Source organism: Ambystoma mexicanum, chromosome 4q (assembly GCF_040938575.1).
Source record: "Ambystoma mexicanum isolate Mex_15411 chromosome 4q, UKY_AmexF1_1, whole genome shotgun sequence".
NCBI lineage: Eukaryota > Metazoa > Chordata > Amphibia > Caudata > Ambystomatidae > Ambystoma > Ambystoma mexicanum.
The window spans coordinates 533,713,332-533,732,878 of NC_090928.1; the positions used below are offsets into that span (position 1 = coordinate 533,713,332).

The 19,547-nt window shown below is 44.6% G+C and overlaps 1 protein-coding gene across 2 annotated transcripts in view; it reads left to right on the forward strand.

Moving 5' to 3' along the window:
* ARFGEF3 (ARFGEF family member 3) overlaps positions 1-19,547 on the forward strand; it is a 1,236,769-nt gene that overhangs the window by 709,383 nt on the left and 507,839 nt on the right. For both annotated transcript variants that reach the window (XM_069608078.1, XM_069608079.1), the window contains exons 16-17: positions 16,760-16,975; positions 17,943-18,053. In XM_069608078.1, the coding sequence (XP_069464179.1) occupies positions 16,760-16,975; positions 17,943-18,053 (327 nt within the window). The remainder of the gene's footprint in view (positions 1-16,759; positions 16,976-17,942; positions 18,054-19,547) is intronic.

Consider the following 19,547-nt stretch of genomic DNA (forward strand, 5'->3'; position numbering starts at 1 on the left):
GCATAAGAGGGCAGACTCAACCGCTTGTGTTTTTTGAGGTTGGCAAGCTTGCTTAAGTATTTGGCTTCCAGGATTTTACTTAGGTTGTCATGTGTCCAGTGCAGACTCTCACCCACAAGACCACAATCACTTGTTTCGTGTTGGAATTTTTTTTTCCAGGGAATATTTCACTACAGATTGCTGGGTTTAAAAGGTGAGCACCTTTTTTACTTTGCCAGCATAATTCTTGGAACATTTCCTCTCTGAGGTTATTTTTCTGGTATTCATTACCTTTTTTAAAGTCAAATGCTATTTTGCCTTGTGCACTTTCTTCAAAGGGGAAGGTCAACTGGATTACATTTGTATATTTCACTTTAAGATATATGTTCACTTACTCTGCGTCTAGCCATGGGTGCCAGCTTTTGATTTTTGCTATGGGGGCAAAAGTACCTAGGCATATGTTATTCTTGCAGCTGGTCATTTTTTCCTCTTTTCCATGCAGCTTAAATGCGGTTAGTTGGGGTCGTGCAAAGTATCACAACAGTCACCAAGAGACCGGCCATAAAACAAGCGGCTTTTAGCATGCTGCTGATCCATGGCAAATAATTTAATCTCACTGCGCATTGCCTAAATTAATTGTGTGTTCTCAAAGTCTGCCAGCTCTTATACATAACAATACCACTGTCAAATCAGGGAAAATGTGTCTGTGATTGAACGTCTTTGAGCGATGGTTGCACTAGGGTGGATTTGGAGGTTAACCTCTCAAACCTGGACATATGTTATTCTTGCAGCCAGTCATGAATTACCCTACTTAGGCATGCAATGAAACAATAAAAGAATAGTTGTATGTTTACACTGGAAAAAACAGTTACCCGTGATTGTTTGAAGGGGGCACATGAAAAAACACTGATAAACACAGATTCTGTAATGTTTTGAAAACACTGGAAAAACACACCGCAAAGTAAAAAAAGTAAACACTGAAAACAGGAAACCCTAATTATAGTTATACCTGCGACTAATTACAAAAAGGTAATTAAAAACAAGTGTTTAGTCATTTTAACAGATACAGTGAGGTCGTGGGTGAAAAATCACGGCCCCATGGCTAGTGGTCTGGTAGTGTTTTAAAATGGACAGTGGGCCCGGCCAAAGGCCATAGCCGAAAGCTAGTGATCATGTAGTGATTTAACAAAAAATGCGCTCTGGCTGTGCCCTCTGGCCATGGCCGAAAGCCATGTTTAGTGGTCTGGTAGTGATTCAAAAAATACATTGGGCACAGCCGGACTCCGTGCCTACTGGTAATGGCCAAAGGCCATGGCTAGTGGTCTGGTAGTGTTCTAAAATGGACAGTGGACACATGCGAAGGCCGGGCCCACTGGCCATGGCCTAAAGCCATTGCTAGTAATTTAAAACACACAGTGGGCACGGCCGGAGTGGCCATGACTAGTTGTCTGGTGGTGTTCTAAAATCAGTGAAGGCCATGGCTAGTGACCAGGTAGTGATTTAAAAAATACAGTGGGCACGGCCGAAGGCCATGGAGATTGGTATGGTAGTGATTTTAAAAAAATACAGTGGGCACAGCCGAAGGCCATGGCTGTTGGTTTGGTAGTGATTTAAAAAAAATACAGTGGGCATGGCCGAAGGCAATGTCTGTTGGTCTGGTAGTGATTTAAAAAAAGACAGTGGGCATGGCCGAAGGCCATGGAGATTGGTATGGTAGTGATTTAAAAAAATACAGTGGGCACAGCCGAAGGCCATGGCTGTTGGTTTGGTAGTGATTTAAAAAAAATACAGTGGGCATGGCCGAAGGCCATGTCTGTTGGTCTGGCAGTGATTTAAAAAAATACAGTGGGCATGGCCAGATGTCATGCCCTCTTGCCATGGCCGAAAGCCATGGCTGATGGTCTGGTAGTGTTCTAAAATATACAGCGGGCTCGGCTGACAACCAGGCCTACTGGCCATGGCTAGTATTCTGGTAGTGTTCTAATATATACAGTGGGTACGGCCTAAAATCTATGGAATAATAAAATCATTTAAATTCAATGAAAAAAACTTTACTTGCAAGGACGTCAAGGAGAGCAATACAGTGTGAAAAAAGTTTAAATTCAAGGACATATTTTTAGTTGCAGGGACATTAAGGTGAGACCTTAATACAAAAAATCCCTGAAATTCATCTAAAGCCACTTCAACTTCACGCCCACTGTTGCACAGTCTTTGCCCACAGTGATGACAACACAGATGACATTCTCTTTTTTTATATAACTCATTTTATTGGTTTTATAATAGACATTACAACACAAGTCTCCAGGGGAGACAAACAATGCCAACGTCAATACTTCTAAGACAGCATTAGATCTGTGTCAACTATATAGAATGTAACTTGTATTCATTAATATTTATATCTTCTCTACATCAATGTCACTGCAGTAACTAGTTTGGTAATGAAACAAGTCATTGAGCTTCTTCCCATTTAAGCCAAATTTTTTCAGCTTTCTCAGGGCATCCTCGCGCCCTGTATACCCCCCGTTCCATGGCTATACAAGTATCCACATCCGCAATCCATTGTTCAATCCTTGGCATCACGCTTGAGCCCCATAGTTTCGCAATGTTCCAATGTTCCTTTTAATAAGGGCCGTTGTGGTTGAGAGGAGCGCCTTTTCATACCGTGTCATCTCACAATCAGACAGATGACATTCCTGATGTCATCTCTGATATCACTGGTGACATCCCTAATGATATCATCTATGACTTCACTGGTGAAATCACAAATGACATCATATATGACACCACTGATTAGATCTGTAATGGCATCAGATACAACATAATTTATGAAAGCTTTGATTAACTAACAAACAATTTAGGACGCAGCCTTAGCCGTGGCCTTTGCCTTGGCTATGGCTAGTGGCTAGTTAGTGTTGTACTGTGTCTCTTGCCATGGCTAAAGGCCATAGATAGTGGCCTTTTAATGTGTTTAAATGTACAATGTGCATGGAAGAAGCCTGTGACCACTGGCTACGGGTACAGCCCATGACTACTGCCCAGTTAGCGTTGGGAAATATACAGTGGGCACGGCCAAAGGCCGTGGCCATTCACCATGACCAAAGGCCTTGGCTAGGGGTCCTTTAGTGTTTGAAAATAAATATACAGTAAGCATGGCCAAAGGCCGTGCCCGCTGACCGTGGCTGAAGACCATGACTACTGCCCCTTAATGTGTTAAAATATAGAGGGGTTTGGATGAAGGACATGGCTAGTGGCTGGTTAGTGTTGTGAAATATACAGTGGGCATGGCTGCAGACCTTGGCCACTGGCCATAGCCAAACTCCATGGCTAGTGGTTCATTAGTGTTTTAAGATATGCAGTGGACACGGCCAAAGGCCATGACCAGTGGCCATGGCCAACACCCATGGCTAGTAGCTCCTTAGTGTGTTAAAATAAACAGGAGGCATGACTGAAGGCAGTGGCCACTGGCCATAACCAAAGGCCATGGATAATGGCTCCTTAATATGTTAAAATATACAGTGGGCACAGCTAAAGGCTGTGGCCGCTGGTCATGAATGGTTAGTGTTGTAATGTAATTAGTGATTGCATCAGTGATGTCATCTGTGATGTCATCATTGTGGTTAAAGGCTGCGCAACAGGGGTGTGAAGTTAAGGTAACTTTAGATTAATTTTAGGGGGGGTTTGCTTGACTAATAAAAATGTCTGTTGCCACATTTTGATCGACACCTAGGTTGTATTTGTCTGATGGAATTTGATGACTAAATTGTCTGAGATCTTTCAACACTAGTTCTTCATTGATTTTCTCGTTGATAATGTTTAGGCAAAAAGTGGATTTAAACCTAAGGTTACTTTCCATGCTCATGTTGGTATTTTGCCAGTTTTAATTTCCTTACAAACTTAAATAAGTCCACCCTAGAATCTGTTAAATGAAATGGATACACTGGTGAAAACGAAGGTCCCAATTCTAATACTGATTGCTTAATGGGTGTTAAAACGATCTTATATTGAATATCTTTACTTTTAAGTCCTCTTGTGTTGCCCTCTCGCAGTGGATCTCTGATCCCACCCAAAGCAAGTTCTGCGGCTTGTGAGTGCTTCCTCTTATCGATTGTTTGCCTCTACTTGAGAGTGGCTTTCTCTCAGCCCGTGGCACCCACTGTTTCCATAAGCAGGCAGAGTGCTCTGGAATATCAAAGCCACGTTCTTTTGTATATATATATATGTGTGTGTATGTATGTATTCTGTGAGAAACAATAGCTGAATTAACATTAAGGTGCTGATTTAACACCTCAAAACCCCTGAAATTCGTCAGGTTCTGTAAACTATGCCACCTTAACAATGATGCCCCCACTGCAGAGCCCCTAAGCACACAAATTACATCACTGATGATATCACATATGACATCATGAGTGACATCACTGGTACAGCAGATCACACGTGCAAGAAAGAGAGATGCAACATTTAAAAAGCGGGTTTCTGCACAGAAGGGTGGATTTAGATAGTTTGGAGTTTGCATTTTAAAATACTGTCCCTGTGATATGGCAAAGTATCTGGGTAAGCTGCCCACACATTTGCATTTCCAAGTATCTTGTCGATATGCATTGACATTGCACGTTGTCAGTCAGCATGTGACTTTCAGGCCACAATCACCCTGACATCTGCATGTACATTGAGTGTTCCACTGAATTTCAAGAGTTTCATTGCATCAGATTGTTCCACCTTAACTTCGCTTCAACTAAAGTTTTTTTTACTGAATTTCAAGTTTTTTGTTATGCTATATCTCCCACCAGCTATAATTCTGTCATTTCTTTTGATAACATACATGATGTCATATCATTTGTTATCATTATCTGTTCTTGAGCTATGTAACATAGGGTTTATTAAGTGTTTCATGTTTTTTTGTGTCCACTAAATAAGATGGCATTAGTAATGTACTGTGACGTTGAAGAAGAGTGAGGTGGGGTAGTTAGGAACTATGATGAGGTAGGGTAGTTGGGAACTGCGATGAGGAACAGCGATGCATGGTTAGTGCAGGACTGTGATGAGGAGTGAGTTGGTGGTAGTGTGGTATTAAAACGAGGCAGAGCGACATGGTGATAGTGGGGTTCTGTGTCCTAGAGAACATTAAATCATGCCTGCTTCCCTTCTGGAAAAATGTGCCTTAAGTAATTCTAAAGACTACCTATAAATATGAACTTTAAAAAATACAAAAATACTCAGATTGAGCTCTACGAAGGTACTGGGACGAGGAAGAGGGACGTGATGATATGAGATCTAGATTCATGAACAGTATCTATAAAAATGAGTTACCACTGTATTCATTGACCATTATTCCCATGTAGTGAAAACACTACTCATAACACGTGAAATCCTTGCTTTCTGCATTTTATTTCCACTTAAACCATATATCACAAATCCAGATCTCATACCCATAGAGCCCTCTTATTGTTCCAGTACTTTATTGGATCTCAATTTCAATATAGAAACAAAAAATACTTTCTCAGCACATCTGAATATTGCCTATTTTCATTACATATGCATACGTATGCACCAGTGTCAAATATTGTTTGGATTTTACCTGTTTGAGTACTGAGATCGAAAATTAACAAAAAAGGTGAGCCATGAGTACACTCTGTGTATCGAGAACCAGATAAAATGTTTTTAAAGTTTACCTTGTTTCTATCCCCACACAAAAGGAATCAAGAATGAATAATTGAATGAATTATTCAGATGATACTGAAACGAGGAAGTGTAGATTGAGCAACAATGCTACAAAATTCTCAAATCAAAATGCTGTACCTCCCTTAGTTCGGGAACCACGTATACAAACAATGAACTAAGAACTGCATCTTAATCTTCCAATAACTTTATTTTATGTGAAGGGAGAACGTAAACACACCCAAAAGCATTGACAATTGTGCTCTCTTTGTGAAAAAGTTAATAAAAACAAAGAAAAAATTCACTATTTTGCTTAACTGAATGATTCCACAATGTGAGCAGCACTAAAATTCAACATTCGATTCTCAAATGGCAATACATCAAAATATTCATATAAGGAAAACATACAGATAATATTTAAAGAAATAAGTATCTGTCACACTTGGTATAATCAGCATCCAGATTGGCACTAAGATATTAAAAAACCCTAATGTACAAAGGATAATAACAGACTCTTTTCTTTTACAATCGTGAGGTACACAAAATCTGCAAACTGATTGCCCTAAGGGCACGTGTACAGTATGAAATTCGGTAGCTGATTGGTTCAAAGATACACAAATCACGAATCACATATATATATATTGAGTGAAAGAACTTTGTTAAAGGGAGGTTATGGTTAAGTTGCACTAATAAACCCTATGAAATTCAGTAAAAAAACGTTGTTAAAGGGATGTTATGGTTACAAGTAAAACTGAAAACCCTAGAATTTCGCCAGTTATGGTAAGCTAAGCAACCATAACTCGCGCCAACACTGTGCACTGCTAAGACTAAAACCCAGGACATCAAAGATGACATCACAAGTCGCTGCACTATAATATATTCATTGAAAAAGCCTAAGTTAAGGTGCAGTTAAGTTGGCCAGATTTAACGCAATGAAACCCTGGAAATTCAGCAGATGTGTGAAGTCATGACCAGCTTATCTCGGCGCACTCCCATTGATGTCCCCTATAATGCTATGTCCCTCATAATACCATTTTGTATGCCATTATGAATCCCTTCTATTCTAATATGTATGTGCTCATGGGCTTTTGAACAGGCGCGCGCAAGTTAAGCTGTTCATTACTTCCCACATCGCTTAATTTCAAAGGTTTTGTTGCGTTAAATATGTGCAATTTGACTAAGGTATTTTTAGTGTATTCCAAGGGTTTTGTTGTACCATAATGTTTTTTATGGGCCACTAGCCATTGCCATTGGCTAGGTCCTCCGGCAGGGTCCACTGTACATGTGCCCCTAATAGTTTATTTTGGACCTACTAGATGGCCATAGCTGGGATATAGTGTGGGTACTGGGATGTTCTAACGTGCTTTCATGCCTTAGCAATCTTCAGGCAGGTTGACTGGATTCAGGTGTACAGGGTTGAATCCCTCTGGTAAGAACCAGGATGTTGCAGCAGGGAATTCTGGTATCTGTAGTTTAGAGCCAGCCGGGATCCAACTCTCCCCTTTTTTTCAATGTTATCCCTCAGTGTGGTGGGCGGGGGGGTTGTTACCAACAGTGTGGCACTCCAAAGTCAGGCATGTGTTGCCTCTGGAGCTCCAGTCTCCAGTGATATGTACAAACAAGAGAGGGGTTGCAGGAGCGCAACTCTGGGTCCCAGCTGTAATCAGCTCAACAATTCAGGGTTGTTCTCCAAGTGCGCTTTCATGCCCCAGAAATCTTTAGGGAGGTTAACTGGATTCAGGTGTATAGGGTTAAATCCCTCTGGTAAGTACCAGGATGTTGCAGCAGGGAATTCTGGTATCTGTAATTTAGAGCCAACCGAGATCCAACTCGTCCCCGTTGTTCAATGTTAGCCCTCAGTGGAGAGGGTGGGGGAAGTTACCAACAGTGTGGCACTCCAAAGTCAGGCATGTGTTGCCTCTGGAGCTCCAGTCTCCAGTGATATGTACAAACAAGAGAGGGGTTGCAGGAGCGCAACTCTGGGTCCTTGCTGTAATCAGCTCAACAGTCCAGGGATGTTCTCCTCCTAGCATGCTTTTATGCCTCAGCAATCTTAAGAGAGGCTGACTGGATTCAAGTGCACAGTCTCAATCCCTCGGGTAAGTACCATGATGTTCCAGCAGGGGATTCTGGTATCTGTAGTTTAGAGCCAGCCAGGATCCAACTCTTCCCCATTTTTCAATGTTAGCCCTCACTGGGAAAGGGGGCTGGGGGTTGCCAACAGTATGGCACTCCAAAGTCAGGAATGTGTTGCCCAGGTGCAGCCCCTCTGGAGCCCCAGTCTCCAGTGAGATGTACAAAGAAAAGAGGGATGGGAGGGGCACCTCTTTGGGACATAGCTGCAATCAGCCCAACAGTCCAGGGTTGTTCTGCCCCTAGTGTGCTTTTATGCTTCAGCGATCTTCAGGGAGGCTGACTGGATTCAGGCGTACATGGTTGAATCCCTCTGGTAAGTACCAGGATGTTGCAGCAGGGAATTCTGGTATCTGTAGTTTAGAGCCAGCCTGGATCCAACTGTCCCCCCTTTTTCTATTTTAGCCGTCAAGGGTGCAAGGGTAGGTAGGTGGGGTGGAGCTACGAACAGTGTGGCACTCCTAAGTCAGGAATGTGTAACCCATGTGCATCCCCTCTGGAGCCCCAGTCTCCAGTGATGGGTGCAAACAAAAGAGGGGTGGGAGCGGTGCAGCTCTGGGTGCCAGTAGCAATCAGCTCAACAGTCCAGGGACGTTCTCCTTCTATATGTGTATATACACAGTAAGCTTAAGCTTTTTCTGGAGAATGTCTGTGGAGGGCATCCTCCAGATCACTGGGGCGGGCCACGAACAGTGTTGGAGCTCCAACACAAGGCCACTACACCGCGGACACGCAGCGTGTAGAACGCAGGGATCACCCTGCGTGGGCCGGATCACCGGCTAATGCACATACAGCTGGGGGCACCCAGCGGGGTCGACCGTGGCGGGGTGTCACCCAGGCCATGGCGGACTGCCTAGGCCACGAACACGTGGCAAGGCCCACAACCAAATAACCACACGCAGACACGAGTTGCCACTTCCTGGGGCTCTGCTGCTCTGGTCCGTGCATGCCAGCAGAGTCCCTTTTATTGCAGAGGCGTCATGAAGAGGTCATGACGCTCTCTGCCAAAAGAACTAGACCAACACACCACAATGTCCCTAAGAATAAGTGAACATTCTTGAGATTTCACTTATTTTGCTGGCTAAGATATTTGCAAATGAAACAGTAGACCACGTCCACTAACAAAACCACTACTGAGTTTCATTCTCTCTTGAAAGCGACAGTGCCACCTGGAGGCAGAAATGGCATACTACATGTCCTTGGAGTACAGACATTTTAATGCTCTGAAACCATAGTCTTACATGAAAGTCATTCCATTGCATAGATTTTAGAAGACATTGGGTAGTGAAATGTACCAATTACATTTTATTCATCACTGTGAAGGAATATATTTTACATGGTTTTGAAATTCAATGATGCTGAGCACTGTTTTGCTCCTGTTGAACTATTTATCGCCTACAAGCCTGTTTGTCCGCTATTTGCTGCTTCTAGTTATTGTTACTGGGCAGGCTTAAACCCTCAAATATGCCAGGCAAGGGCAATACAACTATTAAGGGGGACAGACAGTTTCTGCCTACACATGTGGATATTTGCTATGCTTTTACAAAACTAGGAAAATAACATGTATGTAAACTTTAAACGTAATAACAATGCCTTCGCGATTTCCACACAGCTACAGGATGAATGCCTCTCTCCAATGAAAAAAGAGTAGTAGGGTTCCTGGCATTTGCAAACAATCTCTCTGACGCAAGAATGATCATTCTAACAAAGAATGGAGATTTAAAATGTTTCTGGTTTTGGTCTTGGCCCTCATATCGCTATCCCAGGCATTAGCCCCCAACAGCCTAAAACTCTCCCAGACAGATTGAGAGTAGAGTAAGGCTAGCCAGGAGCTATCATCTAGATTCTGGTGGGACTAGTAAAACCACCAAGGGGAATAAATGAGTTATGCCAGAAAGTAGCAGAAAATGGAAAGAGTGACTAAATCGCAGCCCTGATCCAGAGTCTGTTGGGGGGTCCCAAACGTCCAGCAACATTTTGGGTATGTAGGTTTTCTGGCCTTTGCGAGCAATTGTAACAGGCATCCCATTCTTAATACTTGCCCACCCCCAAACATTCCCTCTCACTGGGCGCCCCATTCCTTAATGGGGTTAAAGGATATAACCGCTTGTGGGCAACCCTCTGACCAAATGAGCCTTGGGCAGACCCCTAATCACACCTCGTCCCTGGGCTCCCATCATTCTCTTGCAATCCCTTCTTCAAACGTTAAAATCCCCCTTCTGTTAAACAACTATAGGCAACTGCAGTCTGCCCTAAATAAGCATCCTATGTCACCAATTACAGTCCTAGTCCATATACAATGCTCCTTGTCCATGTACAGTACCTTTTTTTTTAGATCTTAATGTTGGCATCCATCATAATTGATTTCAAGTCCCACTGTGCTGCAGGTGGCTGTGTGCAGGGCATTGCCTGTCTATACGGCCCATTTTTCCTCTGTGCCAGTGCCTTTTGTACTTGTCAGGGCTACTTCAGTCCATTTTCCTCAATATGGCCTGATTTTCTTCCATGAGGGTGCCTTTTATACTGGTCAGGGCTACAGCAACCCATGTTCCTCCGTGACGGTGCTTCATGGCACTCCTCTCATTGCGAGGAGCTCACATCATGTAGGTGAGCCCCAGGTAGTGAGTTCTTTACTCGGCCCTGCCCAGATCCCACCTATCTGGGCAGAGCCACCAACAGTCTGCCCGCACCTCACCAACTGTGACGGACGCTGCTTTCGGGGACTCAAGGTAGGTTCAACAGCGGCTCTCCTGCCTAGCCCAAGGGAGGATGGAGACCTCACTGGACCCTTGCCGGTGCAGGCTGCCCCCACATGCAGCCTGGCTGGCTAGGTAGATCCATCTTCACTGCCCTCCCGCCTGGCCTCTGGGTGGTCAGGTTTCCCTTCTCAGGCCACCAACATCAACTCCACCCAGGCTGCACTATGCGCACTGCCCAGGACTTTGATCTTCTCCAATCCTCCCGGTCTGACCCCTAACCCACCCGGTCTGACCCCCTGTCAGGGCCATATGCTTCCCAGGTCAGTTCTCCTGATCTGGGGCCGGCCCTCTCAGGAAACCCTGGCGGGGGCGTATCTTCGCCCAGGCTGGACAGTGCATATAGCTCAGTGCTTCACTCTTAATCAGCCTGTCCGGTCTTGTCCCCAGGTGGGCTGTAATGTTCCCATGCCACGATGCATTGCCAGGGGCCTCCTCACTCACCCATCCCTTGATCGTGGCACACCTTCACCTGGTCCTCTGCGTCGATGTGGCTTGGGACTTTTTCCTTTTCTTCAGGCCCACCTGCAGTTGGAATGACAGCTCCCTAGGCTACGAAGGAGTCTGAGCTGTCCTGGAAATGCAGCCAGGGCTCTGGATACCCTCGGCCCCAACTGACATATGTGGGGCATGAGCTCTGAGTGGGGCTGCCTCACCGTCCTTTTCCTTTCCCCAGCTATTCTCCCCAATGATTGATTTAAAATGTTCCCAAGCTCATGAAATAGAATCTTCAAGACAGGTAAGTCTGTTTCTTGGCAGGAAAGCCCTGCCTATTGCCATCAGTCTGTTGATATTCCAGGTACCCCATGCAGTGCGGACACCTTCGAACAGTCAGATAAGTCCAGTGAACAAAGTAAAAATGACATACACATTAATACAAAAATAATTTTAAACCCTTTGCTGTGTTTGTGTGTTCATTTCTCTAGACTATCCTCCCTACTCCCCATAACACCCTAATACCTATGCTTGTAGAAAAAACATACCTGACAGGTTTGAATGACTGAGTTGTGGTTGCATAGGCGTGCTGAGTTTCTTTCCACTGTGGCAATGTTACGCAAGGTATTGTCCAATTTGACCTAATGCTAATTTGACCTACTTCCATTTGCCAGCATCTTTTTCACCTAATTCGGTAGGTCAAATGGTACACTTTAATTATAAAATAGTTGTGGGGCAAGGGAATTCTTGCTGCCACTCCTGGATCTGGTAAGTTACTGACCACATGGGTTTTTGGGAGTATGCCCTGGTCTCCCGTACTACTGTACATTTCCACACTGGCTCCAGTTCTGCCGCTACTGCTTCACTGTTCCCTTATAGTATTCTGGCGACCTGGAAGTGGGTGTTGGGTTTCTCATTCGACTCCTGAATGGGGAATGCTAGTGTGAAAGGTGAAGGGTCATGACTCTGTTAAGGTGGAAGAGGGATCACTTTAGATCTGGGGCAGAGGGCCTACCAGGGTTTTCACCAGTGCCAGTCCTGCCCCAGAAGTAGTGTGATGGAGTTGTGAGGGCCCAAGTCCCTGCCCCCTACATGTGCCATGTTTCTTGAGAGTGTTCATTTTTCGCCAGTCATTTTCTTTAATGGGTTTTTTGCTGGTTTTGTTTCCTCAAAAAACGCATCAAGAAATATTTTTTTCTTTTTGGGAATCTCAACCCATCCCCTCAAGGACCCCCTTCCCCAATTAAGTTAACTATATTACCGCCCCCACCCCTTATATAGCCTTCCCCACGCCACGTATGTTTTCGATGGTGTTTTTTTTCGAGAGAAAAAATCAGCAACAAAAACATCGAAAAAATGACTGCCGAAAAATGAACGTTGTACCCGCTGTCGGTCACCTAATGCCTGCAGAAACCTATTCTGGACAGAATTGTGTGTTTTGCTGCAGGGAATACTGCTCCCATAATATTGTGCAGCAGCTACCAGTGACCTAATTATGCATAGGGGAGAAGCTGGCTTTGCGAGTGACTCCAGAGGAACAATGCGAGCCAAGTGGTTCGTCCAAACATCAAACAAGTATTCACCGTACCTCAGCAATTGCAGTCAAACAGCCTAGCTTTTCATCAGAGAGACTGATCCTTCTGCTATGCACAGAAACGGGGCAAGGATGATTTTACCACCTCCAAAAGTTGTTGCCCTACCCACAGGGGTTTTGGGAGGACAAACAAGGACAGATTTGCTCGAGAGATCAAATGAGCAAGATAACCAATGCAAGGGGAGGAAAGGAGTGGAAAGGGGAAATCAGGGGTATGAAAATCCTGGAAACACTGAAATGAGCTAGGGGTGTTCATTTGAGGTCAGGTGGACAGGAGGCAGACCGAGAGACCAGGTGGAGGAAGGACAGTGGAGCAGAGCATTGCAGAGATTGTGTTGGGGCTTGTTGCAGGTGAGGTGGTGGTAATGAAATTGAGTGGTACCTGATTGAGAAACAGAGAAAGGCTGTGAATGAGTACGTATTTGGTGGACCATTTAAGAGGGTATTTTATGTATGTATGTATGTATGTATTTATCTATTGTTTACTTAGGCGCTTATACAATAAGAAAATACTGTTTCAAAGCACCCACAGGGCAGGGATGGACCAAGGGTGTGCAAAAAACCATTAAAAACACAATATTTAAGAGCAGAGTGGGGGGGAGGTAGAAGGGACGGACCTACTATGCCTTGTGAGTATTCAGAACGTGCAAGTGCAGCAAGGAAGAGGGAAGAAGGGGTAAGTGCTGGGGAGTCCGAGCTCATGGGTGAGCCACAGATGAAGTGCTGGGAATGTTGAGTGCTTCAGACTGGGGCCGGTAACTGCAAACCTCCAGGGGGCAGAGGGTGTGCAGATACAAGTGCTGTGGATACAGAGAAGCTGGGCAGGATTGGTGTTGGAGGTCAGGGCCCCAAGGATGCATAAGGGCCCAGGACACTGATTGCAGCAACTGTGGGATTAGCAGAGGAGAGAAGAAGGAAGGAGGAGGAAAAGAGGAAAGTCTTAAGGAGCTTGTGGAATTTGAGAAGATCCTTCTAAAGCTGCCGAGGGAGGGGGAGGCTATTCCATAAGAGGGAGCCCACTGACGAAAGTAAACAACCACCTACTCTCTGTTTAGCAAAAGACTTTACACATAGAGAGTTGGTGCCAGAGGAACATAGTGGTCTAGAGGGAGAGTATTTAGTGAGATGAAGTTAAAGATAGTGTGGTTCCCGGGCCCAGACAGCCTTGTGGATGATGCAGAGGGATTTGAATTTAATCCGTGGAGCAACCGGGAGCCAGTGAAGACTTTTTAGTGCAGGAGAGATGCGGTCTCTGGGCGTAAGGCCAATGATAAGTCTTGCTGCCCTCTTCTGGATTAGCTGGAGGGGTCACAGAGTGGAAGATGGTAGATTCAGGAGGAGGCTATTGCAGACGTCAAGCCTAGAGAGACCTAGGGATTGGGTCACATTGAGCCTCTTCTGAGGGAAAGTTAGAAAAGGTAAAATTCCTTTGAGAAGGAATAGCTGAAAGTGGGACTTGTTGGCAATGTCCAGAGTGTAAGGGAGGAAGGAGAGAGAGGAGTCGAAGATGACTGCAAGGTTTCTGGCTTCAGTTGAAGGCGCAGGGGGAGAGCCCAATGAGTAAGGCCATTGTGAGGGGAAGCAGGCTGCAGAGCCGCGATGGGAAGGATCTCAGTTTTACAGGCATTGAGGGAGAGACTTTGGAGGCATACCAGCACTGGATGGCAGATAGGCAGTCAGGGATGATGGAGGGTACAAGAGGGTCAGCAGGGAGTTTGAAAAAGAGGTGTTTGTCTTCTGCTATAACCGGAAGTTGGAGGAGAAGGAGGCCATGAGGCGTGCAGGTAGAGCAAGGTAGATGTTAAAGAGCTAGGGGGAGAGTATATAGACCTGGGGGACATCTCAGGCGGAGCAGGAAGGGAGGATGACTTGGGAAGAACGGTTAGTGATAGGAAGGTTAGTAAAGGAAGAGAGCATACAAAGTGATTGAGTGAGAGTAAGAAGGGTGATTGAATGAGTGAAGCCGGTGTATGTGGGTAGTGGAAGAGAGGAGAGTTCAGAGCAGGAAGACAACTGGCGGGAATCTGATTGGTGCATATCAAACAGGATGTGAGAAGGGCTGAAAGAGAGCAGACTGGTGCGGTCAGGGAGAGGAGAGAAAGGGGAACAAATGAGAGAGAGCGTGAACAAGAGTGTTTGACATTGGCACCTTAAAAACCACCAAATACTATTTTGACAACCCTGCGGGAGTGTTCAGCTGGAATGCATCTAGTTCAATTATGTAGTGCAGACCTGAGATAAAACTGTGGTTTTCACCTTTTCTAAAATTAAAACTTTTGACACTGGGAGTTATTGAAGCCACAAGTGACACTGGTCATTTTCAATTTCAGTAACCACCAGTTCCTCCTGTTGTGGGCCTTGGTCTTGTCCATTGGGCCAAGTTAATTGTAGTGCCAATTCTTTGCTGGATTTTGCTGCTTCCTGGAAACCATCTGAAAGATTAGAGAGAGAGAGGGAGAGAGAGAAAGAGACCTGGCGAGAACAGGGGCTCCTAGGCATCTGATCCTAAAAAGAGGCACCAGTGTACATTCACTGATTCATCCATACCGGTGAGCCTAGGACATGCGTCGTACTCAACTTCCCCAAAACCACCTCTCGGGTAGGTCTAGCTCTTGCATTGCCTTGGTAGCCTGCTTACCCTAGGTTGAGAGGAGTCTTCAGCTCCCGTTGACAGGGTCATACCTATGACTCTGTCGCACCTGACTCTTGTTTTAATTGTTTTTGTGGGAAGTTCCAACTTACAGGTTGTTCATCTATATTTTGCATAATCCCTAAAAACCCTGTAGAACCAAAGAACGTGGTCTTTGCATCATTCTTAGTGCCCACTTTCCTCCTTGAAAATACAAAATCTTTGGCAATCTGGTCTGTAAGATAGACCCTTGTTTCCTTCCTATTTGCTATCAGCGATGGCGGGATAGCAAATAATTAAACTGACAGCACACCAATAAAGCCCTGTCACTCTTCAGAGAGAGTGTAAAAACTGCGAGAGGGACTCTGTCGGCTGCTTATCTAACAGGGTGTGGTACATTCTGTTCGGCATGCTGAACCCCCTGCCTCATTATTTGGCTTCAGACATCATCATATGTTGATGAACTTCTACATGTAAATCTCTTTGTCATCAAAGCCCACTAGAAGTGCAGACTTTTATTGTCCCAGGGAGTCTATCATAAAGTGTCCCTGCAGTCTGCATTGTTTCTTGATTTGACATTTTGTATTCATTATCCGCCCCCGAATCCATCCTCCTGTCCCAAATCATTGTATCTCATAATTGCTGAAAAACCTCTGGGTCAAATGAGCACACACAATACCAATTGGTCCGGTGGGTAGCCCGTGTGCTGAACGTGGCCAGACTTCACTTCGCAAGTTCAAATTCCTGCTCGGCCGGTTTAGCACTTAATCCTCAAAAAGTTGATAAACTAAGTCATTTTAAATTGGTTAATAATAGCAGCTATTATTACTGTACTTAGAAGTGTAAGAAATCTAGCATGATGCGCTGTTTAAGAACAGGATGATATTTTTGTGTCTGGCAATGACAATGTGGTGTATAGACATGTGTGACTTCTGCATATGTCCTCTGTTAAAGGTGAATAACTCATTCTTTTTAATTCTGGTTCTCCAGTATATGTAATGTAATGTAAATGGTCTTGTATAGTGCCCTTGTGCCCTTCTGCCACTATTGGTGGCCTTGTTGCACGTGGCTCTGTAAGAAAAAAGGAGGGTGGTGGGGGTTATTAGTGGGACAGTGGGAGAGGCAGTTGCGAAATCTGTGGTGTTGGTGGGTGCAGATCCCAGGTACCCTGTGCCCCATCCCCGTGTGCCAATCTGCTCTCTTTGGGTTTATCAGAGAACCTTGGGAGAATGTTATCCATATGGATAAATCAATATCTAACGTACTACAGCAATTTGGATCTGGATAGCCGCTGATGTACAAACGTGTGATGGGGCTAAAGAGGAGAGCCTAGTCATGGTTCGGATTAGTGTTGATGCGCTAATGGCTAGGACATTATATCACTAATGAGTTCTAAAAAAAGCATTATTAGGCTTTGGAACACTTACTGGGGAGATGCCTCATGTTTTTGAGGATAAACCTAGAAAAGACCAGTATGCTGTGAACTTGAACATTTTAAAGTGAATGCATTTCAGTAATGTAGCCCTTTCATTAATTTTGCAGTAACCTTTCCTTATAATGTTTTTCTCTCTTTTGCAGGTGTCACATTTGCCCGATATATCCTGATTGGATGCTGGAAGAACCTGATTGATACATTATCCATGCCGCTGACCGGACGAATGGCGGGGAGCTCCAAAGGGCTTGCTTTCATTCTAGGGGCAGAAGGGGTGAAAGAGCAGAGCCAAAGGGAGAGGGACTCCATCTGCATGAGCCTCGATGGGCTCAGGAAAGCAGCCCGCCTCAGTTGTGCTTTAGGTAGAGTGCTGTTATATTGAGTCAACAGCATTTCCTCTAATAGATGGGTCTTCAGCTAGGATTGAGTGAAGTGGAGAGGCTGGTGAATGGTCCATGATTCCCAGGTCTCCAAAGTTCACATGTTTGTTTTCTTCAGCCCAGTATGTAAAGATTCTTAAAATTAATGCATGTAGTGTGATACCATGTGTGAGGTTACTCATCTGATAATTGGGAAGGCCTTTATTTGATTCCTTGAATGAAGCAGTAAAATGGAAAGGCCGACCCATTATCAGAGCAATTAATGATGCTCATCATTGTTGTGTATCACTTTAGGCTGAATCAGCCAGAGTTCTGAGTGACACCATTATTGTCTGGAAGTCAAGCAAACCCTAGAAGTAAACTTTGAACACATTACTCTTTGGGTATTAGGTACATTTTAAAAGTACTCTTCTTTGTTAAGAATATTAGAAGGCCTCGCTGTTTCAGCTCCTATCTCGTTATGTGTTGTTTGGTACAAATGTTGCATTCTACTCCGATTTGCCAGGAGGCAGGTTGGATACTTAACTTATGACAAAACCAACAATTGCTTCAAAATGGGAGAATTGACCACAACATATTTTCATCCTTTGTATTGCTTTTTTGCTCACGCCCATTCTGTGTTGTTAAAGTCACTATGGTCGCATTGGTGACATGCCCCTAGTCTACCCATTAAGGTAATGGAAAAAAGTAGAACCCTTGACAAATATTCTGTTTGCATGAGGGGGTTGAGTCAAATAGACGCTGATAATTTGATAATGTCTCTCTTTGAATACGTGCTCAATAGACACGGCTGCTTCACACATATTATTTACAGGGTTTGAGTTCTGTGTGTGTGATAGTGGGGGTCAAAATTCGACATGTGAAAGAGCAAGTAATACACATCTTACCGTCATTGGGTAGCAGTTAAATCATGTGCAAAATACCAGAACAATGTTTTCCTTATTTGTAGGCGTTGCTGCCAACTGTGCATCAGCCCTTGCTCAGATGGCTGCTGCGTCCTGTGTCCAAGAAGAAAAGGAAGACAAAGAAATCCAGGAGCCCAGTGATGCTATAGCTCAAGGTGACTATCACACAGTACTCTGAGTTTTGTCGTACCATAGGCATGTATCAACAGACTGGACCACACCATGTTTTGTTTTAGGAGTATTTTCTATATTGTTGGGTTGTGCCATTCTCACATTTGCACAAAAGGCAAACAATATACACTTTGGACAAAACCCCCAGTCTTGGGCTCTTAGTTTCCCTCCCCTCCTGTTCTCTTTCTCTTGGAAGGGGCTTAACTTAGCCAAGCCAATCTGTCTCCAACAGTCTGTAGGAAATCCCTTCTTGGCTTAGCCATCTGCTAAAAGATTTAGATGTCTAAATAGAAGTTTGACCCGGGTCACTTCATTTGGATTAGATCAAAGCAAATAATTTACAAAAACAAGAAATCTTACATGTTTACCAGACTTTTCTCCCCTGGTGCTTTTAGTCTCTTGTTTTACATATTCAAAGGCTATAGTCGTTTCACCAGTCTCTGATTATTAGACTTTCTGCTGTTATTTAATGTCACCCACTCAGGTCCTCTGAACCAGCCATTAGATATTGGATCAGCAGCATCAACTGGGTTTCCCCATCCCCAAGTCGGCATTTGTTTTTTGGTGCTGGAGAAAGCCAAATATTGTGCCTTCTGGCCTTGGTTTCTACAGGAGATTTTTTAGGGTCTTATCACCTTACATTCCCAGTGTCCTGAACTCTGCCATTCTCGGTTTGGTCCTAACTGTCTTCTAGGCCTGGCCCATCTAATCGCCATGTGCTTTGTCCATTCCTCCTTCCACCCTGTACTCAACCATTTCAAATCTGGTCCTCACCAGTACCCGCTGCCTTGGGCCACACATGCCCTCCTGTTCCTTCCTCCCGTGACTAGTTCTAACCTCATTAGTAGTGTCTTTCTCTTCCTGTGGTCCAGCTGCCGCTGGTTGGTTCTCTGTTGATAATGTCTTGTGTGCTTCTCCTTCCATGACTTGTTCTCGTTCATCCACTGCCTGTTGTTCTCATCCTTCCAACATTTGCTGCTCTCCTCCTTCCTACAACCATTGTTCTCCTCCATCCACCACCTGCTGTTATCTTTGTTTCACCATCTGCTGTCCCCCTTCCTTTCACCACCTGCTCTTCTCCACCTTTCACACTCTTATGTTTGTCTTTCCTTCACCCGTTGGTTTCCTTTCTCCTCCTACCTCCAGACTCCAACACTGCCCCTCAATCTCCACCCATTGTCTCCTCATTGTAGCCATCTGCCAATGCAAGCTCAATCCAAACTCTGTACCTCCCATGCTTCAAACACCCACACAGCCCCATCCCTGTCATCCCTTTCATCTCCAGTCTGCCAACCCGTACCCCTGTGACTGGGCAGGGTTTTCCAGGTGTGTACTATTAGTTACTTTGATTTGCCATTGGTTAGATTTAAAAAGCTGTTGAGGCAGTGCTGTTATGTGAGCTCTTGCTAATTGACTGTGCATAGGCTGGACCACGGTTTGAAACATTGGTCAGATGTTTTAGGATTGAATCATGGATC